Source organism: Cordyceps militaris, assembly GCF_000225605.1.
Source record: "Cordyceps militaris CM01 unplaced genomic scaffold CCM_S00004, whole genome shotgun sequence".
Lineage (NCBI taxonomy): Eukaryota > Fungi > Ascomycota > Sordariomycetes > Hypocreales > Cordycipitaceae > Cordyceps > Cordyceps militaris.
In genome coordinates, this window is record NW_006271972.1 from 3,386,089 (window position 1) to 3,413,225 (window position 27,137).

The 27,137-nt window shown below is 55.4% G+C and overlaps 9 protein-coding genes across 9 annotated transcripts; 5 read left to right on the forward strand and 4 right to left on the reverse strand.

The window, feature by feature from the left end:
* Positions 1-652: 652 nt before the first annotated feature.
* CCM_06088 (Phosphotransferase enzyme family domain protein) lies at positions 653-1,889 on the reverse strand (the record flags this gene model as incomplete). Its single annotated transcript, XM_006671229.1, has 3 exons — positions 653-1,082; positions 1,111-1,712; positions 1,791-1,889. 3 exons carry the CDS (start codon positions 1,887-1,889, stop codon positions 653-655), a joined length of 1,131 nt encoding a protein of 376 aa, XP_006671292.1.
* A 1,290-nt stretch (positions 1,890-3,179) lies between these two features.
* On the forward strand, positions 3,180-4,669 carry CCM_06089 (MFS transporter, putative; the record flags this gene model as incomplete). The annotated part of the gene is made up of 3 exons (XM_006671230.1): positions 3,180-3,515; positions 3,580-3,754; positions 3,834-4,669. 3 exons carry the CDS (start codon positions 3,180-3,182, stop codon positions 4,667-4,669), a joined length of 1,347 nt encoding a protein of 448 aa, XP_006671293.1.
* Positions 4,670-5,437: 768 nt separating this feature from the next.
* CCM_06090 (uncharacterized protein) lies at positions 5,438-5,782 on the forward strand (the record flags this gene model as incomplete). Its single annotated transcript, XM_006671231.1, has 1 exon — positions 5,438-5,782. One exon carries the CDS (start codon positions 5,438-5,440, stop codon positions 5,780-5,782), a length of 345 nt encoding a protein of 114 aa, XP_006671294.1.
* A 425-nt stretch (positions 5,783-6,207) lies between these two features.
* Positions 6,208-7,968, reverse strand: CCM_06091 (cellobiose dehydrogenase; the record flags this gene model as incomplete). Its single annotated transcript, XM_006671232.1, has 2 exons — positions 6,208-7,649; positions 7,707-7,968. 2 exons carry the CDS (start codon positions 7,966-7,968, stop codon positions 6,208-6,210), a joined length of 1,704 nt encoding a protein of 567 aa, XP_006671295.1.
* A 1,779-nt stretch (positions 7,969-9,747) lies between these two features.
* Positions 9,748-14,328, forward strand: CCM_06092 (4-coumarate-CoA ligase 2; the record flags this gene model as incomplete). Its single annotated transcript, XM_006671233.1, has 5 exons — positions 9,748-9,825; positions 9,893-9,904; positions 10,153-10,196; positions 10,889-10,947; positions 12,683-14,328. The coding sequence occupies 5 exons, from the start codon at positions 9,748-9,750 to the stop codon at positions 14,326-14,328; spliced, it is 1,839 nt and encodes a 612-aa protein (XP_006671296.1).
* Positions 14,329-14,928: 600 nt separating this feature from the next.
* CCM_06093 (diphthamide biosynthesis protein 2) lies at positions 14,929-16,524 on the reverse strand (the record flags this gene model as incomplete). The annotated part of the gene is made up of 1 exon (XM_006671234.1): positions 14,929-16,524. One exon carries the CDS (start codon positions 16,522-16,524, stop codon positions 14,929-14,931), a length of 1,596 nt encoding a protein of 531 aa, XP_006671297.1.
* Positions 16,525-17,482: 958 nt separating this feature from the next.
* CCM_06094 (monooxygenase, putative) lies at positions 17,483-18,739 on the forward strand (the record flags this gene model as incomplete). The annotated part of the gene is made up of 1 exon (XM_006671235.1): positions 17,483-18,739. One exon carries the CDS (start codon positions 17,483-17,485, stop codon positions 18,737-18,739), a length of 1,257 nt encoding a protein of 418 aa, XP_006671298.1.
* Positions 18,740-19,272: 533 nt separating this feature from the next.
* On the forward strand, positions 19,273-23,075 carry CCM_06095 (DNA mismatch repair protein msh6; the record flags this gene model as incomplete). The annotated part of the gene is made up of 4 exons (XM_006671236.1): positions 19,273-19,677; positions 19,751-19,898; positions 19,953-22,348; positions 22,401-23,075. 4 exons carry the CDS (start codon positions 19,273-19,275, stop codon positions 23,073-23,075), a joined length of 3,624 nt encoding a protein of 1,207 aa, XP_006671299.1.
* Positions 23,076-24,476: 1,401 nt separating this feature from the next.
* CCM_06096 (3-hydroxyacyl-CoA dehydrogenase, NAD binding domain, putative) lies at positions 24,477-26,851 on the reverse strand (the record flags this gene model as incomplete). The annotated part of the gene is made up of 2 exons (XM_006671237.1): positions 24,477-24,915; positions 25,056-26,851. The coding sequence occupies 2 exons, from the start codon at positions 26,849-26,851 to the stop codon at positions 24,477-24,479; spliced, it is 2,235 nt and encodes a 744-aa protein (XP_006671300.1).
* Between the last annotated feature and the right edge of the window lie 286 nt (positions 26,852-27,137).

Genomic DNA, 27,137 nt, shown 5'->3' on the forward strand with positions numbered 1-27,137 from the left:
GCGCTGGCCGCGGCGCTCATGCAGGGCGCGGCCGGCGCGTGGGTGTGCACCCGCTTCGTGGCGTCGGAGGAGGCGCATGCGTCGGAGGCGGCGAAGCAGGCGATTCTGGACTGTGGGTTTGGCGGCACGGAGCGCACGCTCGTGCTCACGGGCCGGCCGCTGCGGATGCGTGCCAATGACTATATTCGCGTGTGGCACGCCCGGCCGGACGAGATTGAGCGGTTGTGCGCTCAGGGCGTGGTGCCGATGGACCAGGACAACGAGGAGGGTAGGCCGGTGGATATTCCGGTGTTGATGGGGGAGGTGGCCGGCGCGATTACGGATATTCAGCCGGCGGGAGTGATTGTGCAAAATATGGTCAAGGAAGCAACGGAGATGCTCCAACTTGGGGGCGTCTATCTTGGGCAGCGCAGCAAGCTGTAATTTACGTCATCATTTCGTCGCATAGCATGAGTTTATCGTTCAAGTGGTTACTCTTAATGCTGCCCACAGTCAGCAGTTGGCGTTGCGGTTCTTCTTCAGCGCCACTCTCGTGCTAATAATACAGCATGTGTGCTGGTAAACCTCGTAACTGAACAGGAGTATTTTATTGGAGATGCAAAGGAAAAAAGGGTCATATTCCCCGCTAAATTCACAAACTATATAGCGGCACCTACAGTCTTGCAGACTGCTGCCGCGGGCTGTCGCAGTACCGTGTAAGCTGCCAGGCCAAGTCGGCCATTGGGTTCTTGATCGCCGCGTACGCAGCGACCTGCTCGCTGCCCGCCTGGCCCGTGACCATGCGGGCCTCTATGCCCTGCGCCAGGATCGCCGTCTTCCAGGCGCCAAACGCGATGCCAAAGTCGACGTCGGGCGTCGGGTCGTAGCGGCCGTAGCGCGCGTACCAGGCGACAATCTGCTCCGGCTGCGGCATGCCCGGGGTGCGGCCGGGCAGCAGGCTTGAGAGGTCGTACGGTGACGCGCCCGCGTGTCGGGCCATGTAGAAAAAGGTAAAGAGGCTGCAAATGTCGGACAGCGGGTGGCCAATGGTCGACGTCTCCCAGCTAAGACGGCGTCGCGTGTTAGTCGGTGTGCGCCCGTGTCTGCCAGTAAGAATTCAGGTTTACGTACTCTAAAACGCCAATCACACGCGGTTCCGTCTTGTGGAATACAAGGTTGTCGATTCGGTAGTCGCCGTGCACGATGCAGGACCGATCGCGCGGCTGGACGCTCCCATTCTGGAAGAACTGCACGCACTCTGCGTAGTGCGGCAGCGATCCGAGCGGCTGCTGGGTCTCTGGGTTGACCACTTTGGACTGGCTCGCGCAGATGGCGTCAAACGAGCGAATCTGGCGCTGGTAGAACCCGCCAGGCTTGCCGAAGCGCTCGAGTCCGACTTGACGGGGGTCAATGGCGTGCAGCCTGGCCAGCGTCCTGGCCGCCTCCTCCCAGATGGCCGTCCGCTCCTCGGGGGTGACGCCGGGGACGCCGACGTCGGCAAAGATGCGGCCGTCGAGAAACTCCATGATGTAAAAGGGCGTGCCGATGATGGACGCGTCCGCGCACAGGACGTAGGGCTTGGGGACGGGCACGTCGGTGCCGGCGAGCGCGGCGAGAACCTGGTATTCGCGGTCGATGCGGTGCGCGTGCTGGGATATTTGCGTCCCGGGCGGGCGCTTGCGCAGGACATATCGCTGGCCGTCGGCTGCGGTGATTAGGTATGTCGGGTTTGACTGGCCATGTTTGAACTTTGGGGTAGGTCTGGTCAGTTGGAGGGACTTGGGTAAAGGCGACGCCAAAGTGATTCATACTTGCTTCAGTTCAATTGGAGTAGCAATCTCTGGCACGTTTTCTCGCAAGAAACCTTGCAGCGCAGCTTCGTCAATCTTTTGACGTACTATACCAGCCATGATGAAAGATGTATATGGTGAAGACGGTATAGGAAACAGGTGGACTGAGACAATCTCGTTCAACTAAATACTCTATCGAGTCCCTACAAACTACACCCCCACCAGTGTACGACGCGATGGTGACATGAATGCTCGAGTCTCTACAAACTACACCCCCCACCGTCAACGACGCCACGCTGCACGCGACACCAGCTCGCACAGTCCCCGAGGCTAGCCAAACGAACCACAAGAACCGCTTGAAACACCTTGTTGTAAGTAGCCATGAGCCGACTTTGGCGAGCTCGGTAGTTGTCGTGGGGGTGTATGATAGATTGATGGTGGAGGCGGCTACTCCATAGCTCGTGCCACATGTAGTGGATTAGAGTTGGACTCCATCGGAATGAATTCTTCAATAATTAACTAGGGATATTATGACTCCATATTGAGTGCTTCACCCAATCTACCTGCTTAACTTAGATTAACCCATGTTATAGGCAGATAGGCACCCACCAAGTATGTCGCGCAAAACCATCTCCGTCACCGCGCTCCCGTCTTGGCCTCCATCGAGTTTCTAGCCACCGAGGGTGAAGGAAAGGCTCTGATTCAGCTTGTAGTAAGCCCCGGTCCGCGATCCCGATGACAGCCACCAAGCCGGAGCCGGCGCGCGAACCCCGTCCACAGCGTCTTTTTTCCCGGTTTTCTTGACAGACTCGGGTATGACATGACATGAGACGGCATTTTCGTGCGACAACTGGCCTCGGATCAGCCACCAACACCACCCAAACCAGGGCGATGAACCAAACGGGGCGCCGTGACGGATAGACTATCCCCTTTGAGGGAAACGGTGCCGGCGTCCGCACACCCCCCTCCGCACTATAGTAGCGAGGGGCGATGCGACGAATGCCGCAAGCCACGCGGAACGCCGAACGGCCTTGCTCCGACGCCACCCGTCTTGCCCGCTTCGGGAATCTGGTCTCGTGAAGATTTGCCAACCCTGCCAAGGAAACCCCCATCGCCGAGAGAAAGCACATGTCAACAACAGGGGAGGTAAAACAATAATAAAAAGAAAAAAATACTTGAACCCGTGTTTGTGGGGGTCCTATATCAGCGTCGTACGGAGCATTGGGAATCAGACCGACCGAGTAATAAGTCCTTGCGGGCCCCGGACGAGGTTGCCAACCACGAACAGGTCCGTGGGGCTTCCGCTTATAACATTTCCATTGCTGGCTCCTCTCTGGTATTCGCAAATTTTCCGTTCCTGCCTCTCTTTCTTTCCCTTCTTCAACTGCAAACGTAATTCTGTCCCGAACAATGTCGCACGCGGAAAAGGTTGTCGGAACCGAGGCTTCGGCCTTGCCTTTGGACAACAACAACACCACCACCAGTGCGCGCGTGAGCTCCCAGCAAGAGCTGTCCGACTCTGAAAAGGCAGCGGCGGCGAGCCCGTCACCGCCGGCGCCGCCAGACGGCGGCACGACGGCGTGGCTTGTCGTCCTCGGCGGGTGGTGCACCGCGTTTTGCAGCTTCGGCTGGCTCAACAGCATCGGCGTCTTCCAGCAGTACTACCAGAAGGAGCTTCTGCGCGGGCAGAACGCGAGCACCGTCTCGTGGATCCCCTCGCTGCAAATCTTCTTCATCCTCGGACTGGTAAGGCGAAATGTTACCCTGCCCAAAAAAAAACGTGTAGGTTGCTGACCTGGGCGACCGGTAGGGGCCTGTTGTCGGCACGCTCTTTGACCGGTATGGGCCGCGAGGCCTGCTCTTGGTTGGCACGCTGATGCACGTCTTTGGCATCATGATGGCGAGCATCAGCACCAAGTACTGGCAGATCCTCCTCGCGCAGGGCGTCTGCTCCGGCATCGGCGTCTCTGCCGTGTTCCAACCGCGTATGTTGCCCCCCCCCCCCCCCCCCCTCCTCGCTTGCTTCGACACCTTGCTTGGACAAGTCTACTAACCTCACAGCAGCTCTGAGCTGCGTCGCCGGGTACTTCCACAAGAAGCGCGGCGCCGCGTTTGGCATCCTCTCGACGGGCGCGTCGGTCGGCGGCGTGGTGTGGCCGATCATGGTGACGCACCTGATCCGGCTCGTGGGCTTCGGGTGGGCGATGCGGACCTGCGCCTTTGTCAACCTCGCGCTGCTGACCATTCCCAACGTGACGGTGCGCTGCTTCCAGCCGCCGGTCCCCAAAAAGGTCACTGGCGCGCAGCTCGCGCAGCCCTTTCGCGAGGTCGACTACCTGCTCGTCGCCGCCGGCTTCCTCTTCCTCACGTACGGCGTCTTCGTGCCGCTCAACTACCTGCCGGTGCAGGCGGCCAGCGCGGGCATGGACCCGAACCTCGTGCAGTACCTGCTGCCCATCCTCAACGGCGCGTCCCTCTTTGGCCGCCTCTTTGCCGGCTTCGCGGGCGACCGGATCGGCCGCTTCAACATCCTCGTCGGCTGCTGCTACCTCTCGGGCGTCTGGATCCTCGCGCTCTGGCTCGCGTCCAGCAGCCGGCCCGCGCTCGTCGCCTTTGCCGCCCTGTTTGGCTTCTCGTCGGGCGCGTACATTTCGCTCGTCACGCCCGTCGTGGCGCAAATCTCGCCGCTGCCGGAGATTGGGTTTCGCACCGGTATTGTGTTTTTTGTGGCCTCGATTGGCGGCCTCACGACGAATCCCGTCAGCGGCGCGCTGATTGACAGCGCCGCGGGCTACCCCGGCATGAAGATCTTTGCCGGTGTTCTCTGCCTGGTGGGAACGACGTTTATCTTGGTGGAACGGGTGCGGAAGACGGGGCTGAAGTTTTTAGTTGCTTTCTAGGGTGCTGTGGAATTGTGAGCAAAAGGGACTCATCGGCATAGTAGGATTCTGGACTCGGTCGCTGCTAGCGGAGCATTCATTTACAGCCGGAAACTGAAAACATAATCACATTTATCCAAGTAACTATTTTTGTCCCGTTTTGACACTGTTGAGCTCGCCTCGTGACTGGCCAACTTCCGAAGTCGCCCACAACGTTGTCCGGAACGTCGGTGAGGCGAGGCCGACGATGCCGGGCCGGCACGGGATGAGGCCATAGATGCGCCACGCGCCTGCAGCCACGCTGCGTCGTGTCCATGCGGGATCAGTCTAGATTCCGCTACTACACGCTTAAACCGGGCGTTGCATAATACTCGCAGTGCCACTTATATTCGCCAGCAGCCAAGCACAACCCGCATAACAAGTAAGGCGGCCATGCACCGGGTGGCGCACTGGGCGGGCGGTTCGCACGGCACTCCAAGTCGATAGATCACTCTCTCACCTCCGCCCTTTGGGGGGCGGGCAACTGTCACTATTATACAAATTGGCAAAGTGGAAAAAGCAGTTGCCGCTGTCTAGCGCGTTCAGCCTCCCGCGAACCAGCCCAATCGAGAATTCGACTCCGCCAGCTGAATCCCCCGGGGCGGGTTGGCCACGCCGTTCTGGCATCAACTACTCGGGCATATATATCGTGGTCCTCGAGCACCAGACTGCAACTTGCGACCAGCATTTCCCATCCTTCAAAACAAAACTCCCACAAATCTCTACACCACCAACCTCTCTCCTCACAGCATGCTCGCCAAACTCCTCTCGGCCGTCTTGGTCCTCGAGCTTGTGCTCGCCAGTCCGGTGCAGGACCTGCAAAGCCTGGAGAAGCGCTGCACGGCCGTCGGCCAGTCGTGCCGCAACGGACAGACCTGCTGCGCGAATTCGGCCTGCGCCTACACCAACTCCATCTGCACCGCGTTCGGCTCGGCCGGCCAGTACTGCGGCAACGCCGTGCCGTGCCAGGCGGGCCTCGCCTGCAGCACGTCGGCCTACTGCACGCCGTACGGAAAGAAGGGCGCGTACTGCGGAAACGCGGTGCCCTGTGTATCGGGTCTGAGCTGCCTGTGGCCCAGCTACACGTGTGGTTGAGGGCAAGGATTGGGCGGGAATCGAGTGCAGGGGGACAAGAATGTGACATACTGGGTGGATGGAAAATTGAAGCATGCATAAACGGAAGGTCTTGCATCAATCTATTCGGGAGGAACCGCACGCAACAAACAGAAAATAGTACGCGCAATACTTGCTTGTCTGAGTGACATATTCCGTTCCCCGCTGCTGTCCTCTGCTAGATATCGGTCGGCGTCATTAGCTTTGTTTAGACATTTAAAAAAGGGATATTTGAGTTGATAAGAGTATTAAGTAATATTTATTAAAACAGTCGGTGGTAATCATGACGGCATATACATACATACACGGCGGCCTCTTCATCGCCCCAATTACACAGTACACCAGACTCGCCTGGTACAGCTTCCATCTCCTCCTAATCCATACATGATAGGCTTGGCCCCTCCAACTCATCTCGTCGATTCCTTTTTCGCCAAGGCCAGGATTCTCTCCGCGCCCTTCTCACCCGCGACCATGACCGCAAACTGCGGATTGACCGTCATCGGCGACAGGACCGAGGCGTCCACGACATGAATATTCTCCGTCCCCACGACCTTTGTGTCGGCATCCACGCACTTTCCGATGCGGCAGGAGCTGGACCAGTGGTTAACCTGTCCGCGCGCATACGCCGAGGGCGTCGTCAGGTACTGCTCAATGTCCTCAACGGTGGCGTCGCGCGCAATGTTGCGCGGCGTCAGGCCCGTGGCGGCCGGCGCGTCAGGCGTCGACGCCGGCAGGGACTGAAAAATATCATGCACAAACGTGGCAATGGCGTGGGCGTCGCGCGGGTGCGAGTAGTACGTGTCGGCGCTCGCGCCGGCCACGAACCGGCCGTCATCGGAGAGCTCGACGCGGCCGGCGGAGAGCAGGCCCGAGGTACCGTACACATTGAGCGTGACGGTGTGGTTGTCCATGTACGCGGCGTAGCCCGTGGAGCTTATGGTGCCCTGCACGCCGGAGCGGGTGCCGTCCTCGTGCGGCACGTACGTCCAGAACGTGGCCGCCTGCGATGCAAAGGTGTAGTGTCCGCTTCTCGCGTTCAGGTAGAGGTCCTTGTCCTCTGTGTCGGGGTCCTCGTACTTGTAGTTGTATGACTGCATGACCGGGGAAGATAGCTGGATAAAGGTGTTGGGGTTGTCAAAGAGACCCTCCCCTACCCAAGGCTGTACAACCCAGGACGAGGATGCCGTGTAGGCGCCAAAGGAGCTGTCGGATAGTTTCTGCAGAGTCTCTTGGGGGCCAATTCCCGAATGCATGAGGATCTGAGGCGACTGGAGTGCGCCAGCGCTAAGGATAACGCGGCCGCCCGGCTTCAGGCCAACAGACTTTGTCGTGCCGTCTAGTTCCACGTCAACGCCAGACGCTTTTCCGCCTTGATGGTTGACCTGCTTGACCCTGACCGCAGTAGCAAGATGGAAATTCGGGCGCGAAAGCGCGCTCTGGAGATACGTCCGCACCGGCCCTCCCCTCTGGCCATCAATGTAGTTGAAGACGGGCCGGCCATACACCTTGTCCTTCCTGTCCGGCTCGTCCGCGAACGAAACGTCGGCGTATCCGGCACCGTCCACCAGCCAGCCCCTGGCCGCGTCCTGGATGTCTTCCACATAGGACCTCTTGTCCGAGGAATAGTCTGTGACGGCCGGCTGCCGCTGCAGGAGCCGCTCGGTCGCGCCTTGCACGTCGGCGCTGTGCCAGCCGTCCGGGTGGTAGTCGTCCCAGTCCGACGCCGGCGGCTGAAAGTACAGGCCGGCATTGATGGCGCTGTTTCCGCCCACGGTGCAGGCCTGGTATGCCCGGACGGCATCGGGCTTGCAAATCAAGCTTGAGTCTGCGCTGCCGAAAATGGTAGAGTCTGGCACCCGTCAAAAGTCAGCAACAACTCTTTCGCAAAAGACAATGAGCGGCTTACACAATCCGGGCACGTCAACGCGACTCAGGTCTGTGCCATTGAGCCAGGACGGACGCTCAGTGCCGCCCGTGATGCCGTAGGATGCGCCGCCTTGCTCAAGAAGCAATGTCGTTAGGCCCGCCTCGCTGAGTCTGTCGGCAACGATGATGCCTGCGGGACCTGCGCCGACAACAATGGCATCCCACTGTTGCAGGGTCCAATCTCTCGGTATTGGGCAAGCGTTGGCCAGCGCCGCTAGGAATATCGCAATTGAGTACTTCATGATAGGATATACCGGTGTGATCAAGGTTCTTGGGCGTTTTCACCATCATAGACGTGCCTTCCTTTATACACGATGGGCTTCGGCCGCTTTGAAGGAGGAGCGACGTTCAGAAATACTGGCCTGGCGACGTCATGCCAAGGCGACTGTTCTGACGGCCCACTGCCACCATTCGCCTCACCGGAGAATTTCCTTTTATAGATCGAAAGTGCTCGTATTGTCCCAGTTTCCTGGGTCCCTGCACCCACAATTACGACTATGCCCTCGTTCACTCACTGTCTATACGCTAGCTCCGAGTTGGTGTGGCAGGCGCAGGGCTGAAAGGCGTTGGCTTGGCGATCTGAGAGACGCGTTGAGAGAAGCGCCGCAACAACATCTTTATCCAACATCGGGCAGAGGCCTTCCTTTTAATCCTAGATCAGGCAAGGGCATTCCAGCTATGTCCAAGACCATGTCGCACATGATATGATTGCTTGTTTCATGATTGGCCAACCAGAGGGATCGTGAAGCTGTTTTAGCTTAACCCAGAGTCTAGCAGTAAGTGGAGATGCAGCGCTCGGACATTCCAGCTTTCAAGACTACTGGGTAGGTTTCCAAGTTTCCTTATGCATGCAGCGCAGTTGAAAACGAGGTGCGAGTGAACAAGCTTCCGCAGCGCATGATCACTGTATACGAATACAGCCGCGTTCTGATACGTAGAATCTCGTAGCTGAGGTGTGACGAAACTGGCATGTCGGCTGTGCTTGGTTAATATAGTAACAATGTTTTAACAATGGAGGCGACGCTTGTCGATCACTTCGGGGACCCTGCAGCCCCAAGTAGGGCTGAAGTCTGCTGCTGAGGAGCCTGACGAAAAATAGTCGCCTCCAAGAAATGATTGACGACTCGAATCAGTCAGTCGTCTGTGTGTGTATCAGCCTTGAAATTTCGTATGCAGTTTTCTATTGCGAAGGGAGCCAATTGAGTTGGGGAAGAAATGGGCAGTCGCGACCAAGACTGTGGCGAAATCTAGCTCCGGTATTAATAGGCTCGCTGTTCTGGGTGAGGCAAGCGCTGACTAAATAAAAGATACCATGCAATAACCAGGATGATCGAGAAACAAGACAGACCGAGGTACAAATTAGATGAAAAGGAACTAGCAAACACCACACGCGATAACCCGCTGGCCATCTCCCATTCCGGATCTAAGATGCTGCAATAGGTGGCCGTACTAATAAAAGATTCTAGGGTAGTTAACTATGTACTGTATCCCACCTCAAGCTGAATGGTGAAACGACAGCTGCATGAAGCCATAAATGCTGGCGGGGTTTCCCAATTCCCATCTTTAGCAGTCATTGCATAAATGGGATCACTGTCATTGGTAGTGCCGAGTACAGAAAATAATCAATACATTCTGATACGGCAGCCGGCCAATCACTCATCGGGCCGTCGGCGACTCAGGTCGCGTGAGGCCGGCTCGTCACACGTAGCTGATGGATTTAGTGATGCTCATTGGCAACCATCCATCTGCTTTGCATTCTAGCCTGCAATGCACCCTACGTTAGTCTCGATGCGAGTCGTTTGCGAGAGCTGAGGAGCGGTGCGGCAGCCACCATAAGCCGAAGCACTTGCACCGGCATATGGCCACGATGGATTAGGAAGGAGATGCGTCTGGCGGCACTTTTCTCAGATGCTATATATCGAGAGCTTGTTCCGTCACCTCATGCTCCGGCCGCTTCATTTAGAAAACTACTTGAATTATTCTCAACACATCTCAGAACGAAAACACTAACCTGTAGCAAAATGAAGAGCTTCTACGTCCTGGTCACTCTCTTGGCTGGTATCGCCATGGCCTTTCCCGCCGAGACGGCCGAGTTAGAGGTACATCTGACATCAAACGCTTGGCGCTACTATTTTATCCAATGCTGACTGGAATACTCACTCGCAGGCCCGAGGAAAAGTGAATTGATGTGTGTCCAAGTGATGCAGTGGCCACCGCTAATGACTGGCTTTGTAGTGTGTAAGTAGCGGTCCGAGAACTACATGGTCGCATCGCAATCTGACTTTTTCAAGGGCGTATGACTTCCAAATTGGAGTATTTGAATATCAAGTGACTAAAGATCTACAGAATGTGAGTGGCATAGTACCAAGATGTCGGAATAATGACTCTCACTGACGCACATTGGCACACTAGGGAAACTGCGTCAGTCTACAGCATATCCGTTTCTACTATACTCTAACATTTTCAGCCTGTCAGTGGAATGATAACGTCTGGTATATTGCCTGCTAATGTAGTACTAGGCCGTACGTGCAAGACAACGGCGCACGAAGAAACGTCTCCTTAATACTTCCATGACAGGGTGTAAGTAACGATCTCCGCATCCCCGTAACCTGTGCTAACCGCTCGAACAGACTGTAGGTGCAACACTTTTGCAGCGCAGGGTGATGACTATTTCTAACAACCTATTATAGCGAGTAAGTGGTCCGATTTTGGTTATTTTATCTCTAGCAAATGACTAATCTGTCTGAATGCAGTGCGTAAGTTGATGCTACAGGCCAACTCCAGTGCGGGCGGCTAGGCTAATCGCAGACCAGTGCGTGAGTATTTGTCTGGAACAGCAGTCATTCTCGTTTGCCACTAATCTGCATCTAGACGGTAAGTTTCAAGCTATTATCCTGGTCAACTGAGCTGATAAAATTGATAAAATGTAGAACGTATGTCGGCCTCTTAATGAACTCACTACAGTGTCTAATGGAATTATTAGTGTGTAAGTGCTGTCGACAACGCTCTCACTACTTCAGCGCTAACTTTTCTTTCCTCCAGGGCGTATGTCCTCCGTGCTCTAGTCATGTTTCTCAGCTGACCACAACATTTACGGGAGACAACAGGAAGTAAGACAAAATGTTTCCAAGGCGAGACTTCTCTAATGCGTCTCTACTCTAGGACGTATGTACATAGGTATACCTGGCAGCGTGGAGACATGGCTGAGTCAACCTTAGTTTGTAAGTCAAGTCGGAACGCCAACGAGACGTTCACTACTAAAGACCCTCTACAGCCTGTGAGTCTACAATGTCATGAATCAATATGGTGTTGTACTAAAAGCAGACAATCAAAGATTGTGAGCAGACTGTTTCAACTTGCCTGATCGCTCAACTGACCATCATAGTGCGTGAGTATTGAGCGGCATCCTTCAGTAAACATGCACTGAATACCGCATACAGAGAGTAAGTGAACGGTCTTACACCAAGAACAAATCACTAATGCATTGCCATAGAGAGTATGTGAATTAAATCAGACCGCGTTTTCGGCTTGGTGGCCGGCCTTTTATATACTGACTTGCGCAGCCCGTAAGCATGAGATTTCCGCCCACACAATACCTTGTTCTAGTGACTGAATTAGTGGCGAATTGCAGAATGTAAGTAATATTCATGACAAAAAGGTCGCTCCATTATTTTATGTCTAACTCTTTTTTAGCAAGCGGTACGTCAAGTTCGAGAGACATACTTACCGAGACGTGGATTGACAATGTGGTCTTCTCTAGTGTGTAAGTGTTCTGCGCTGCCCCAACTTTACAACTTTGACACTGACCACTTTTCAATAAATTCAGATTGTAAGTAAACGTTGGCTCAGAGATGCACACATAATCTACAGCAAGTTCCTCACGCAATCCCGACAAATCTTAGTGCGTAAGTTGTTGCACCCTGCCATCCGCAAACTGCCCAGCTCTGAACCAGATTTCTGCCCGAACTAGCCCTAGATTCCATCCGACGAGCCATTCGAGCGCGATGTTTCAGTTCACCCGGGAGGAAATGGAAGCTCACAGTCGTTGTATGGAGTTCTTCGCTGCGGCGTGTCATAGTATGCCCAGAAGTTTAAGCTCGGCCGACTGTCAGCGGGCAATGCACTGAGATGCCATTTTGGTACTGATCGTTGGATCCTATCTTTTAAAAATAAACTAAAAGAAATTGCCTTGTTTTTATCAGAACACTGAGCTTGTGCATCTTCAGTAAAAAGTCGCCCGATTGTACAACAAACCTGGGCTGTAACAAGCGCAATTGGACAAAACGGGGAGAAGCATCGTGGAAATCGTTGAGGATGGCGCCCTTTTAAAACTTGGAGGGTCATTCATGGCGCTTCTTCTCTCGCAGGTATTATCGTTATTCTCTGAATTGAGACTTGTCCTTCTTCGAGCCAATGGAGAAGGGGTTCATGTTCAAGCTACGTATGTACTTGTGGAAACAAGCAGTGATACAGAGTAATCAGGACTTTTGCTCAGCTCTATACTACCATTTTTGGTATGTAAAACTACAGGGATTAAAAATGTGGCTTCAATAAATACAATAAATAGGGTAGATCAATCATGACCGGTCCATCTTTCGGGAGTTCACAGCCTGATCCCATTTTCATTGAACTGGCACGCCCTTCAGGCTGCAAACACAAAGCAACGCTCCATTACCTTTTATTCTTCATTATGATACATTCATCATGTTGACAGCAACAATATTTATTAGTCAACAACCACTTCATCGCGGCGTGGGGGCTCCGTCATCGTGCCGTGCTACTATAATTAGGCGGCGAACTTCCCCGCATTGCGGCCGTACCTCGTTGATCCTACATCGCCATACCCGCCATCATGGTATTCAAGTCTGGGCAAGCCGCCATCTCATGTGCGTATACCTTCCTCCATCCACCCATCTCACGATCCGCTGACCAACTCTACCTATTCTCCCACGATAGATCCCCGGGACCAGACCGTCTGGCACTGGCTCTTCGCATCCGGCCGGGCCGACCCGAGCACCACCTCGGCGGCGTCCCCGCCCGGCTTCACTGATGTGACGACGCAGCGGCACCTGACCTTTGCGCAGGTCGAGACGTACGCGACGCACCTGTCCTCAGCGCTAGTCCGCTCGCACGGGCTGCGCGCCGGCGACGTCGCGCTCATCTTCAGCAAAAACTCCATCTACTTTCCCGTCGCCGCGCTGGCCGCCGTGCGCGCCGGCGGCATCGCCTGCGGCGCCTCGCCCGACTACACCGCCGCCGAGCTGGCGCACACCCTGCGGCTCAGCCGCGCCCGCTTCCTCTTTGTCGGGCCCGAGGTGCTGGCGACGGCGCTGGCGGCCGCCGCCGCGTGCGCGCTGCCCGCGGACAACATCTTCCTGATTGACGGCCGCCGCGGGGACGCGGTGCGCGGCGTCGACGAGCTCATCGTCCAGGGCAGCAGGGCCGGAGAAGTGCCGGCGTGGACGCTCCCGCCGGGCACGACCAACCGCGACGTGTGCGCGTACTACGGCTTCAGCAGCGGCACCACGGGCCTCCCCAAAGCGGTCATGATCTCGCACGCCAACGTCATAGCGCAGTGCCTCCAGATGCAGCCCATCACGCTGCCCGACCACGACAAGTTCCTCGCCGCGCTGCCGTTTTACCACATCACCGGGCTGATCCACCAGTTCCACCTGCCGATTCTGCTGCGCGCCAACGTCTTTGTGCTGCCCAAGTTCTCGCTGGAGCTTGCGCTGCGCACCATTGCCGAGTACAAGATTGTCGAGGTGCTGTTCGTGCCGCCCATTGTCATCCGCGTCGTGCGCGAGCCCGAGCTGGTGGGCAAGTACGATCTCTCGCACGTGCGCCGCTTCTCGTCGGGCGCCGCGCCGCTGTCGCAGGAGATCCTGACGGCGCTGGAGAAGATGTTTCCGGGCACCGGGTTCAAGCAGGCGTACGGCATGACGGAGTCGTGCTCGGTCGTCACGTCGCATGTCCCGGCCAACTACGACTACAAGTACGCGTTCAAGGTCGGGCAGCTGGTGGGCTCGACGGAGCTGCGCCTCGTGGACCCGGAGACGGGCCGGGAGTGCGGCGTCGACACGCCGGGCGAGCTGTGGGTGCGCGGTCCGCAGGTCACCATGGGCTATCTGGATAACCCGACCGCGACGGCCGAGACGTTTGACGCCGACGGGTACCTGCACACGGGCGACATTGGCATGATGGACGCCGAGGGCTTCGTGTCCATCACGGACCGCATCAAGGACATGATCAAGGTCAAGGGCGTCAGCGTCGCACCGGCCGAGCTCGAGGACTTGCTCCTGGGTCATCCCCTGGTTAAGGATACAGCCGTCTGTGGCATCGCCGACGACCGCGCGGGCGAGAGGCCCAAAGCATACGTGGTGCTGCAGGACACGGCCCCGTCGGCGGAAGAAGCGGGCAAGGCACTGCTGGAGTTTGTCAGATCGAACAAGGCCAGGCACAAATGGATTGTCGAAGTCGAGGTGGTGAATACAATTCCAAAGAGCGCGGCGGGAAAGATTTTGCGCAGGAGGCTTCGCGACAGATCGGCAATTGAGTCGGTTGCCGTCGTCCGTGAAGACCGGACGCAAGCCAAGCTCTGATACGTCGGCCGGCATTCGCTGGTTGCATATCAGAAAGCTACGATGTATTTCAGATTGTAGTTGAGTTGCCAATTCATACTGTATGCTGCACATATATATACATATATTCCAGTCTGTTTCTGGATATAGAAGTTCAAGTGTTAAGGCTCCAATATATAGGGAAGATTTCAAGACTTGGAAGAGCAGGAATTATTCATAAATCTAATTCATCACTTTCGAAAGCATTCACCTCTCTAGAGCGGACTGTACGAGTGCTTGTGCTTGGTGTAAACTCGCCATGTCCCCGTCCAAGGTCTCGGACTATTTGCGACGATGACTATTGGTCATGAACCAGTTGACAGCTGTTCTTCATCAAAATACCAAACACACCACCTCCTGATTTCCATTCTTCTCCCTCCCAACATTTTCTTTTGCCACGCGCGTCCGCCTCCCCAACCATGAACCCGCACCGCTCCGAGCGCCTCGTCTACACCGCATTCGACGAGGATTTATACAAAGTCCGCGCGTTAGCCAGTAGTAGTAGATGAAAAGTATTTGTATGCGTATATATATATAAATCGGAAATGATGTCCAGCCCGGAAATCAGTGCGCCGCTCCATGCTAATGCAGATTTTGCGGCTCCTCGCCCACCGTGTAGCCCCTCGCAATGCCACTTCTGCCCTCCTCCACCAACGTACTGGCCTCTTCCTCGAAGTCAGTGCCCAGCCCTTGCCACGTCCTCTGCGTGCGCAGGTACTCTGCTCCCGGGCTGGCGACGCCGTTGATGCTCGCCATCTCGCCCGCCGCTCTCGAAATGAGAGCACCGGTTCCAGGCGTCTTGGCCTCGCCGGCTTCCTCGCCCCCGCCATGGGCCGCCGCTGCCGAGCGAATCGCCAAGCGCATTGGTTGGCTGTGGCTCACGAGTCGTCCGGTGCGGAGGTCATACACCGGCGGCAGCGATTCATCCTCGTCGAGTTCCTCGTCCGCGCCCGCATCGTGGTCTGTGCCGTTTTGCGCCGCATGGTTGCCGTTTGTCTCCGTCTCTGCATCGTGCACCTTGAGCTTCTCGATTCCCCCCCACCACTCGTCTCCCCAGATTCGATCTTGCACGTCCATCAGGGCCACTTCCATTTCAAACGGGGTGACGACTGGTCGCCAGTAGCTGGCGTCGTCTTCAATCAGGCCGCTTTCCCAGCAGCCCACCACGACCCAGCCCTCAATCTCGGCAAAATTGGCCAGCTTGGCTGGGTTTAGCTTGCCCACGACAATCGTGTAGCTCTTCTTGCCCGCCTTGTCGATTTTGGCGCGCAGCAGATCAATGGACGGCAGGAAATTAGACACGGACAGGGTATTGACCAAGATGCCGATGACGCCGGCTGACGCCAGCGCCAGGATTTTAGCGAATCGGCGGCGCAGAAGGCCGGCGGTTTGCATCGTGGGATTTTCAATACTGAGGTTCGAGGGCGACGATATCGAGAGGATATGGAGCGAGGTGAATCGAGAGCTGAGTGCGAGAAGAAGCGACTGCGGTGGATCTGCTATATGGAATAAGGCATACTCTTTTAGTTGTTCGGCGTCCAGTTCCTTGTCCACGATCCGTCTGTTCGGGAGCACGCCGGCCGGGTCTCTGATGGCCTCGGTGGCAATAATATCCGAGTAGCCATTTTCTGTCAAAAGTTTCACCACCGACTCCACATGACTTTGGTACGTCAGGTCGGCCATGACTACTACCTTGCTGCTCGTGTCGCTGAATTCTTTGCGAAACTCCTGCAGCACGGCGTCGTGGTCTAGCTTATGGGTGGTGTATACGTATATCACGGGAAGTCGGCTCGTCGGACTCAGACACGTTCGGCCGTAGTGTACCGCCACTTCGGCGTCGGCATGCTCTGCCGCGACCTCGTCGACGCAGCAGGCGCTATAGCTCGTGTCGGCGAGGATGGATATCTTGATGGTCTTCTTGTCGTCGCGGCGTGCCGCTAGATCTCGACTCAGGATTTCTGCGACTTTTGGTGCATCGACCAGCATATGGTCCGGAAACTGTAGCGCAACCTTTGTCCAGTCGCCGGCCAGCAGCTCCGTGACGGTTCGCTCGACATCGTAGATTGCGCGGACGTCTTCGTCGCTCAGGGACGAGGTTGCTTCGAGCTTGGCAGCGACTTCGAATAGGCGTTCTTCGGGCGTTGACAGAACCGGTGCTGCAACTAGTTCGCCGGACATTGTTGTGAAATATCCTAGGCACTCGGCACCTTTATCTCGATATTGTTTGCATGGTTTGGTTTGATGCGACGATGCATGCGAAAAAAGGTTTGGCGGGGCAATCCTGCACTGTGCGAATGCGGGGTCAGGGTGCGAATAGTCGATGCCACACCAGGTGCTTCTAAGAAGGGTTACCCGAAACAGGGCGGCTGCAAGAAGACACTTTCCGTGCCATGCATAGAACTTTCAGCCTCATGCAAGCTTCGAGTATCTCAGAAACATTGATTCAGACCCGAGTCATGCTATTCGCAGACATCCCTGAAAGCTAGCTAAAGTTACCTCCAGCGTTCAGATCCAAGAGACGTTTCGGTCGACGACGCGGGTCTAGTACACGAATTTCCTCATTAGGACAGAAGGGCGCAACAATAGATTAGAGTATGCGCCGCATCTCATTTGCCAACCCGTTTTCAGAGTGTACGTACCTACAAATTACTAACCTACTGTTTCAAATCATTCTCGACAAGTACGTATTCGATTGCAACTTCACATTGGCGAGTTCCTATTTGCCGGCATCTCGGTTTACTACCGCAGTCAAAACTGCTTCAATATTCATCGGAACTGGCCCGCATTTCCGCGCTTGGTCTATTAGATCCATAAGTACGAAAGCGATGCAAAAACCAGGCTGGCGTCGAGTGTGACAGGCGGTATCCCGGGAGTCGGTCTAGACGTCCCCGCAGCGGAAAAGAGAGAAGGAAGGGGCGAATCTTGCCAGCCGATGAAGCAGCGAGCGTGTAACGTAATGATACAAAAAAGGCCCACCGCGAAATCCGTATTGTTGTACGAACATAGTCGTCAGCTGCTCATCCAGGTGGCAGGTCATGGAGAGAGGTCTTCAACTTTGTTTGACTGGCTTGAGATCTTTCTTGCTTCTGACACACTCCTTATATCCGTTGAGTTGAAAATCATGGAGAAGAACACCATGCCTGCCGACACTCCCTCCCACTTCCTCTCCGGAAAGTCGATATTTGTCATTGGTGCCGGTCTTTCCGGCTCTGCCTTTGTTGCCAGTCTCCGTGCGGTCTGGGACCACGACGTTCCGTTTCCGAAGCTTACTGTCTTTGATCGCGACCCCAAGAGCACACATGAACGACGCGGCGGGTACAGCCTATCTTTGTCTGGGAGCGACGACTCGGGAGGGCTCGTCGCCCTCAACAAATCCGGACTTCTCGCAGAGGTATTGCGCAACGCCATTGCCGGTGTGGGTGGCGATGGTGCTTTCAAGCTCTGGACACCCGCTTGGAAAGTGCTCGCAGGAGCCCGGCGAAGGCCGGTAGACGGAATACCTACAGCAAGTGTACGGATTTCCCGAAAGGTCATTCGTCGAGTACTACTTGACGCTGCTCAGCTGAATTCTGAAGACGCTGTTCGTTGGAATACTCGGTGCGTGTCCGTATCCAAGCTACCAAACGGTCGTCTAGCAGTAGGAGTAGTCCGAGGGGATGAAAGCGAACCTAGGATTATGGAATGCGATCTCGTCATCGTTGCGGACGGCGCCAATAGCAAGATCCGTAACCATCTAAGACCGGACGACGGGTTGGAATACACAGGTGCCGTCCTGCGCACCGGCATATCACGACTTTCCGGGTCACTGCCAGAGGAGATTGGTAGAAACTGGGGCTTCGTACTATCTGGTACAGGCACCTCGTTTTTCGTTTCTCCCGTGGGAGAAAAGGACGTTCAATGGGCTGTTGGCCATATCGAGGAAAAGGTGTGTACAGAGACGGGCGATATGGGCCATCCGAAGCGCGTCATCGAGCGGGCTTCAGATCTCGGCTCCAATATTGCCGAGCCATTCAAGACAATTCTTTCACACACGGATCCAGATACTGTGATGTGTATCAACGCCTACGACAAGCTTCCATTTCAGCACTCGGATATCAGTGCGATGCCGGTTGTCTTCATCGGCGATAGCAATCACGCCCTCAGCCCTTTCGCGGGGTACGGCGCCAATCTTGGTCTCAGTGATGCATGGGATCTCGCAGAGCAGCTTGCCAAGGGTCCTTCACTAGAGAAGGCCATTCGCGCGTATGATGCCATTAGCTTTCCACGAGCGTCCAAGATTGTCAGAGGTGCACGAGGACGGCTGCGGGCTGGTCACAGCACGGGGCTGAGATATCTTCTTTTCATGTTTGTGTTGCTTTTCGCTCGGGTCTTTCGTTGGGTTTTCCGCAAATAGTGCTGATGCTCACCTTCCCACAATACCATTGCATTTTTTTCCACGCAACTACCGCTTTCGCGTTGTGCATTCTACTACCCCGTTTCCCAACGGCAGGGATTGATTGACTGTGCGACAACCGTAGCACCACGGTTTTCCTCCCACAACGCTGGAAAACTCGACTTCCACATTAATAGATGCATTCTTGGCTCAAAGATCCTTAGAGATGGAAATAATCCAGCCAGACCTGAGAGGCACCTAATGAGTTGCCATTGCCATGATGCAGGGTTTAGGATGTTGCCCCACAACCCATGGCCTCACTTTACGCGAGACCCTGGCCAGACGCGACTCTACAACGCGCCAGCTTAAAGTGGAGGGTGCTCGCCCATCCATCAGCTCCTGAGCCATTCACTCCATACTCCCTGATACTCTCATCTATCAATTGGTTTCTCTCTTCTCTTGATCTCTGTGAAATACTCCAGAACGAAACATCTGCTGCACTCGCCAGCTCCGCGTACCTATCGCAAACGCGCTCGCCTGCAGCTTCATGCACCATGGCCGGCGACAACACCAGTGCTGCGCGCACTCCGGCGCGACAGCCGGCAAAGGCTGCGGTATCAGTTTCTTCCTCTGCCAAGCAAAAGTCAATCATGTCGTTTTTTCAAAAGTCTTCGCCGGCTGCGACCCCCTCCCCAGCGGCACGCAAACAGGTCTCCTCTGATCCCAGTTCTTGTCTAAAGGAGACAAAGGCCAACTTCTTACCAAAGGCGAAGCCTGCGCAGAAACTCCAAACCCCTGTGCCTTCGAGCGACGCGCCAGAACCCAGCAGCTCGCAGGAGAACCTCGACACTGTTTCTCGCCACGAGAATGCCCCCAGTTCTCCAATCATGGCTAGGCAGGCAAAGCCCAAGCCGCGACCAGCCATCAAAGACCCAGCTGGCAGCAGCCCCGCGCGGAAGGTACGTGATAACCAAGCATGCCGCGCAATAGAATAGCTTTTGCCTTTGAACTTTGCCTAACCGACCGTTGTAGTCGCGAAAAGCCGTCAGCTACGCGGAATCCTCCGAAGACGACGAACCTGTGTCGACTGTTAACCGCCGTCGCACTAGGGCGCGACTGGTTGTAGACGACGAGGACAACTACGGAGATGATGGTGATGCTGACGTGCAAGACGATGAAGGTAGATCATAAGACCTGCCTGCACACATGACCACTCGCTAAACCATTCTTGCAGACGATATTGACGACTTTGTTGTCGAGGACGATTCGGACGGCGCTACTCCAAGACCCAAGAAGAGAAAGCGGCCATCGCAACCGACAACGGCCAGGAAACGATCGAACATTTCACCACCCGCAACCAAGGATGAGCTGAGCGACCTGAATGACGACGATGTTATGACGGATATCCCGCCACCTACTAGTGCTAAGCAATGGAGCTTTGACCCTGAATCAGAAGAGAAAAGACCTGTCACTACTCCAGCTGAGCGTGCTGCAAAAGACCCGAAGCGGAAAGAAAAGGCTCACACAAAGGAACCCGACGAACGCTACTCCTGGCTTTCTAAGATCAGAGACAAGGAGAAGCGCGAACCAGGGGACCCAGACTATGATCCACGAACTATCTTTATCCCTCCTCTCGCTTGGAATAACTTCTCCCCTTTCGAGAAGCAGTATTGGGAGATTAAGCAAAATCTCTGGGACACGATAGTCTTCTTCAAAAAGGGAAAATTCTACGAGCTATATGAAAACGATGCTACCATCGGCCACCAAGAATTCGATTTCAAAATGACTGATCGCGTCAACATGCGCATGGTCGGAGTTCCAGAGAGTGTTCTTGACCACTGGGTTAACCAATTCATTGCCAAGCAATACAAAGTTGCCCGAGTGGACCAGATGGAAACAAATCTCGGCAAGGAAATGCGTGAAAGACAGGACAAGACTGGGAAGAAGGCCGACAAGATTATTTCTCGTCAACTTGCTTGTGTCCTCACCGCCGGGACATTGGTTGACGGAAGCATGCTCCAAGACGACATGGCTGCCCACTGTGTTGCTATTAAAGAGTCTGTTGTGGACGGCCTCCCTGTATTTGGCATCGCCTTTGTCGATACAGCTACTGGTCGCTTCTTCCTGACTGAGTTCGTCGATGATGTTGACTTGACTAAGTTTGAGACCTTCATTGCGCAAATCGGCCCACGAGAGATGCTACTCGAGAAATCTCATCTGTCGACCAAGGCCAACAGAGTTCTGAAGAACAATACCAGCCCTACCACAATCTGGACGCACCTGAAGCACGGCGTGGAATTCTGGGATGCCGACACCTGCAGACGCGAGTTGACTGCTGCGAACTACTTCTCAACGGAAGCCGACAGCGATGGAGGGTGGCCAGAAGCTCTGGAGAAACAAAGAGACAATGATGTCCTCATGTCAGCAGTTGGCGCCCTGGTGTGGTATTTGCGCTTTCTGAAGGTGGAGCGACCCTTACTTTCCCAGAGCAACTTTTCCATGTACAATCCCATTCAGAAGAATGGCACCCTCGTCCTCGACGGCCAGACTTTGATCAACCTCGAAATCTTCTCCAACTCGGTTAATGGCGGCAGCGACGGCACCCTGTTCCAGCTTCTTAACAAGTGCATCACGCCCTTCGGCAAACGCCTTTTCCGACAATGGGTTGCCCACCCGCTTCAAAACATTGATAGAATCAATGAGCGCTTAGATGCAGTGGACATGCTCAACAATGATCCGTCTGTTCGTGAGCAATTTGCCTCCCAGCTCGTCAAGATGCCCGATCTGGAGCGTCTTATTTCGCGAATCCATGCCTGCGCTTGCAAACCAGAAGACTTTGTTCGTGTTCTGGATGGGTTTGAGCAGATTGAGTACACAATGACTCTGGTCTCCTCTTTCAAAGGTGGTAATGGCTTGCTTGATCGTCTTATTGCATCCATGCCCAGCCTTGAGGAGCCCCTGGCCTACTGGAGAAACGCTTTTGATAGACGAAAGGCCAAGGATGAAAAGATTCTCATCCCGGAGCGTGGTATTGAGGAAGATTTTGATGCCAGTTTGGAGCGAATGGAAAACATCAAAAGCCAGCTTCAAGAACTGCTAACAGAGAAGAAGGGGGAGCTCAAGTGCAAGGCGCTCAAGTTCACCGACGTGGGTAAAGAAATCTTCCAAATCGAGGCGCCAAAGGCGATCAAAGTACCCTCCAGCTGGCGACAGATGTCTGCTACCAAAGACGTCAAGCGATGGTATTTTACCGAGCTGACGAGTCTCGTCCGTGAGCTGCAAGAAGCGGAGGAGACTCACTCGCAGTTGGTGCGCGAGGTTGCAGCGCGCTTCTGCAAAAAGTTTGACGTCGACTACGAGCTCTGGCTTTCAGCTATTCAGGCCATTGCCCAGCTGGACTGCTTGGTTAGTCTGGCCAAGGCATCATCGTGCTTGGGCGAGCCAAGCTGCCGTCCGCAATTTGTAGATCAAGACCGAAGCCTCGTCGAGTTTGAGGAGCTGCGCCATCCATGTATGCTGAACACGACTGGCGACTTTATTCCCAACGACATCAAGCTCGGCGGCGAACAAGCCAACATTAATCTGCTCACCGGTGCCAACGCTGCAGGCAAATCAACGGTTCTAAGAATGGTGAGTATTTTTGCCAAGAGTGCAATGCATATTTTATTCTAACTCGAAACAGTCTTGCATTGCCGTTATCATGGCGCAAATTGGCTGCTACGTACCAGCCGTGTCTGCAAAGCTCACACCCGTGGACAGGATCATGTCCCGCCTCGGTGCCAACGACAACATTTTTGCTGCGCAGTCGACTTTCTTTGTCGAACTGTCAGAGACCAAGAAGATTCTCGCCGAGGCGACTCCCCGCTCTCTCGTCATCCTCGACGAGCTGGGCCGCGGCACAAGTTCGTATGATGGTGTAGCAGTCGCTCAAGCCGTCTTGCACCATGTAGCGACGCACATTGGCTGTGTCGGCTTCTTCGCCACGCATTACCACTCGCTGGCCACCGAGTTTGAGAACCACCCCGAGATTCGAGCCCGGCGCATGCAGATCCACGTCGATGATGCGGAGCGCCGCATCACCTTTTTGTACAAACTAGAGGATGGCGTCGCAGAAGGCAGCTTCGGCATGCACTGCGCGGCCATGTGCGGCATCTCCAACACCGTCATTGAGCGCGCCGAGGTGGCGGCCAAGGAGTGGGAGCACACGAGCAGGCTCAAGGACTCCCTGGACAAGGCAAAGACGGGATGCTACATTCCGCTCGGCATCCTCAGCGATGTCGGCAGCCTGCTTGGTGACAGGGGCGGTGTTGATGAAAAGGGTATTGAGGTTTTGTTGCGTGCTATTGAGTGCCTGTAGCAGACTGTAAGAGATGGGGCGTTTGATGTAAATGTACATGTATGGCAATGGTGTTGGCGCTCATGTCGACGGAGGAAATGGAGGACCAAGGGAAAACTGGACTTTGATTGCTGCCTACTAATGCACGGATATATAAGAACTGTTTCACTTTGTCGGCGACCAAGTGTTGTGGCGCAGTTTGTCTGCCACCATGTAATGTAGACTTGTACAAGGCCAATGTCGTTGCCAGGAACACAAGTGGCAGGGCAAGGCTACGTCTCATTGTACCTGCCTTCCTCTCATCGCCTCAAATGCAATTATTGAACATCTTCTTGCACTACCTACCAAAAGCCTATTCTGACTTGCATTGAAAACTCCTTGGACCATGAAAAGTATATTCTGGCCTGGGTGTAAACTCTCATTAAGCTACGAAGACCCTATTCTAAACTCGATACTACTTAAACCCATCGACCTGTCACCCTGGTTCTCATCCCAATGTTCGAAAACAAGGCACTCTGTTGTTGACCTCGTCATCCGAGAATGACGCATCGCGAGCGGCCAAGGGGGTTCAGCATTCGGCACTGGCGCCACCTTTACGACGCCTGCATCCACAACCGCGAGGAACTTGCAGCAGTTGCCGCCCAAAATACAACATTTGTCGTGTTTGACGCTGAACCATGGGCGGAGGATAATTACAAGGCTGCAGAAATCGGCATTTCTATGCTACGCGTGCCTGGATCCCTTCAGAACTTGCCGACGAATACCTTGCCGACGACACTCAGCGAGTTTTCGGAATCCTCTCAGATTGAAACTCACAGAATTGTATTTTCGGATATGAACAGAAGTGCAAGACGCGAGGGGCATAGGTTTGGTAAAGAACATCACATCTGCAGTATCGATGCCCAAGATTTCATCATCAGCCTTGTGGATTCGTACAGGCACCGGCATCACAACGAGAAAAAGGCAACAGCCTCTGGCAGCGAGCAGGTCGTGTTCGCCGGCTTTGACCTGCACTTTGAATTGCGACTCCTCTCGACAACACACACCCGCCTCACAGACTACTTTACGTCCTGGCTGGATATACAAGAGTTGGCGCGTCTTTCCAGCGATATACACAAGCCCGGCTTGAGCGAGACGTTGAGAGCCTGTGGTTTCGGGCGCCAGAACGCAGCGGATCTGCACAGTCTCTGCGGCCGACACAACGCGGCGACGGACACGGTCCGCGCGGCGGCGATACTGCAGCACCTTTTTGTCCGGGAGAGCGACGAACCGCTCCATATTGCGACGTCGGCGCGCAATGCCAGCATCCTCGCGCGGAAGCGCCGCGGGCTGCCCGCCAACGCCCCGGAAGACCGCCAGCTGTGGATCCGCTGCCGGCCGAAGCCGCCCGAGCTGTACCCGTATACTGCGAGGCTGAAGCGATCAACCGGGGATGTGCTCGTTGCGGAAGCTCTGCTGGACAGGTTTGCGGAGTGGGAGCCGGTCGCGGTCGGCGTCGCCAAGCAGACCAGGCACCGGTACGGATGGGTCTGCCTGCCGAGCCGCGGCGCCCTCGACCGTTTTGTGGAAGCGGTAGACGGCGCCGAGCACCCGGGCGGCGGCACCTGGATGGCGGTGTCGTGCTATGACCCCGACGTGATGCCCGCCAAGGATAGGCGCGAGCTCGCAGAACGACTTCACGGCATGGCGGATGAGAAGCGCCAACAGCGCCGCTTGAAACGACTTGCCAACGAAATGGCGGACCTGTTCTGATGGGGGGCAAGCGCCACGAAGCGTGCGATAGGATACGATCAGAAGCATAGGGGGGAAAGGGGAGAAAGCAGACGCTGCAGTTGCTATTTCACAATTTATAATCTCGGGACTTGCTTCTCGCATCATCAATCAGAGTCACCTTCACTTGATATGTCTATTACCGTCTCGGTTTCTAATGTCTCTCGCGAAAAGCGGCAGCTCTATACATATGTCAATGCAATTCCTGCAAAGGCCCCAGCGCCCTCGTACAATCTCTTCCTGCCCGTGCCGTCCATGTTGAACCTATACACAGCGCCTCCCAAATCAGTCGTGTACAGGTGGCGGTTTCTGAGGTCCAGCTTGATGCCAATGGCCTCGTGCAAGTTCCTGACCAGTAGCTCATAATTCTTCCCGGGCATGCTTGTCAGTTTTGCATCCCGCACAGGCGTGATGCCATCCAGCTTCACCCGGTTGATGCTGTTCCCGAGAGGCAGCTCGCCGCGGTCGGTCCAGTAGAGATGGCCGCCTTCCTCGTCCACGTCTAGGTCGATGGGTTCGGGCAACCCCTGGAGCAGCGTCTCGATATCAGTGCGGTTCTTTGCCGTCTCTCCTTTTGGAAAGTCAATGTTGGCGCGGAAAATGCGCCCCTTGTTGCCTTTGGAGGATCCCTTCTGGGTCCAGTAGAATTTGCCCGTCGCAGGGGACACAATGACGCCGACGCACCAGCGTGTCTGATCCTCCTTGTGCTCCTTGTTGTGGAAATCACCCGTCTCGACAATCGTCTCCAGACTGGAGCCGTCAAAGTTGCAGCGATGCACGCGCAGGCCCTCGCGGTCACAAAAGTACAGTTTCGAGCTGACCTGGTCAATGACGAGCTGCTTCGGGGTGTGCACAGATCCGGGTGGAATCACAACCTTGGCATCGCTACCGTCGAGGTTGGAGCTCCAGATTGCACCATCATTCTTGCTCGGGATGCCCATACTCGTCCAAAAGAGCTTGCCAACAGACAGAGCGACATCAATGCCGTCAGGCGTGTTCTGTTTGCCCACCAGCTCTTTCAGCGGGCGCTCATCCGCGGCACCAACCAGGACACGGCCGGCGTTTAAGGCCTCGTGCGGGTCGGCAGCAAGTCCAATGTCGAGAAAGTAGAGAAGCGGCAGGTGCAGGTCGTCGTAGTTGCTGGCCGCATTGTCCACGCTCAGAGCCGCACCGCCGGGCGGCAGCAAGCCGCCCTTGGCCGACTTGGTGCCCAGGCGGCCGTCGTCAATGTACTTCTTCAGGAAGTCGACCGGCGTGTTAGGCAGGCCGCGCTCGTCAATGTAGTGCTGCTCGATAAATGACACCGTGTCGAGGCCGACGGCATCCATCATGCCGACGGGACCGCTCTTGTTGCCGCCCCAGACCTCGAGCCAAAGCTTGTCAATCTCCTCGGGCGTCGACACGTCTTCGGCGAGAATGGTGAGGACCTCGCGCTTAATGGCCGCCCACAGGCGGTTGAAGATGAGGCCGGTGGATTCCTTGCGGGCGACGTAGGGGTGCATCCCGACCGCTCGGAGCTTCTCGACGAGGAACGGAAAGATGGCCTCATCCGTCTCGCCATCGGTCATGAGCTCCACGACACGGTTGCCGGGCGGCATGTAGTAGTGCATGTTGAGGATGCGCTGCTTCGTGGCCGCCTGCAGGCCGTCAATCATTTCGCGGCTCTTGTAGGACGAGGAGTTGCTGCAGAGGATAGCGTCGGGCGGCGCGAGCTTTTCCAAATCGGCAAAGGTGGAGATCTTGAGCGGCAGTTTCTCAGGGACCGCCTCGATGACGAGCCAGGCGTTGGAGACGGACGCCTTGAGGTCCTCGGCGGCGGTGGCGGAGCCGCGCTTCGCACAGTCCGAGTACTGGCCGAAGCTCGTCTCGCAGTAGTGCACGGCGGCCATGCGCTGCTCCGAGCTGGGATCCCGAATAACAACGTCAAACCCCGACGCGGCCCAGGCGCACGCGATGCGGCGACCCAAGACGCCGCCACCGAGAACGGTGACAACGCGACCGTCTGTAGAGGGCAGTGTAAAGCCCATTTTTGTAGCGATGGAGGAAGAAGTTGCAGGTTGCTGAATTAGTGCGTGGTGAATAGCGACTGAAGAACACCAGGGTCGGGAGAAGCTTGCGAGGAGGGCAGGCTGTCTTTTATGAGATTGGTCTGGGACATTCAACCTCGTTGGTCCCGACAATTCCCATGTCCGTCCAGAAACGATAGAGGTGACCAACGTTACGTCAAGATGGCATTGGTGAGGACGCGCTACCAGATAGCCCGGGTATCCACGATTCGCCGGCTGGTCCGGTAGAGCGGCCGAACAAATGGGT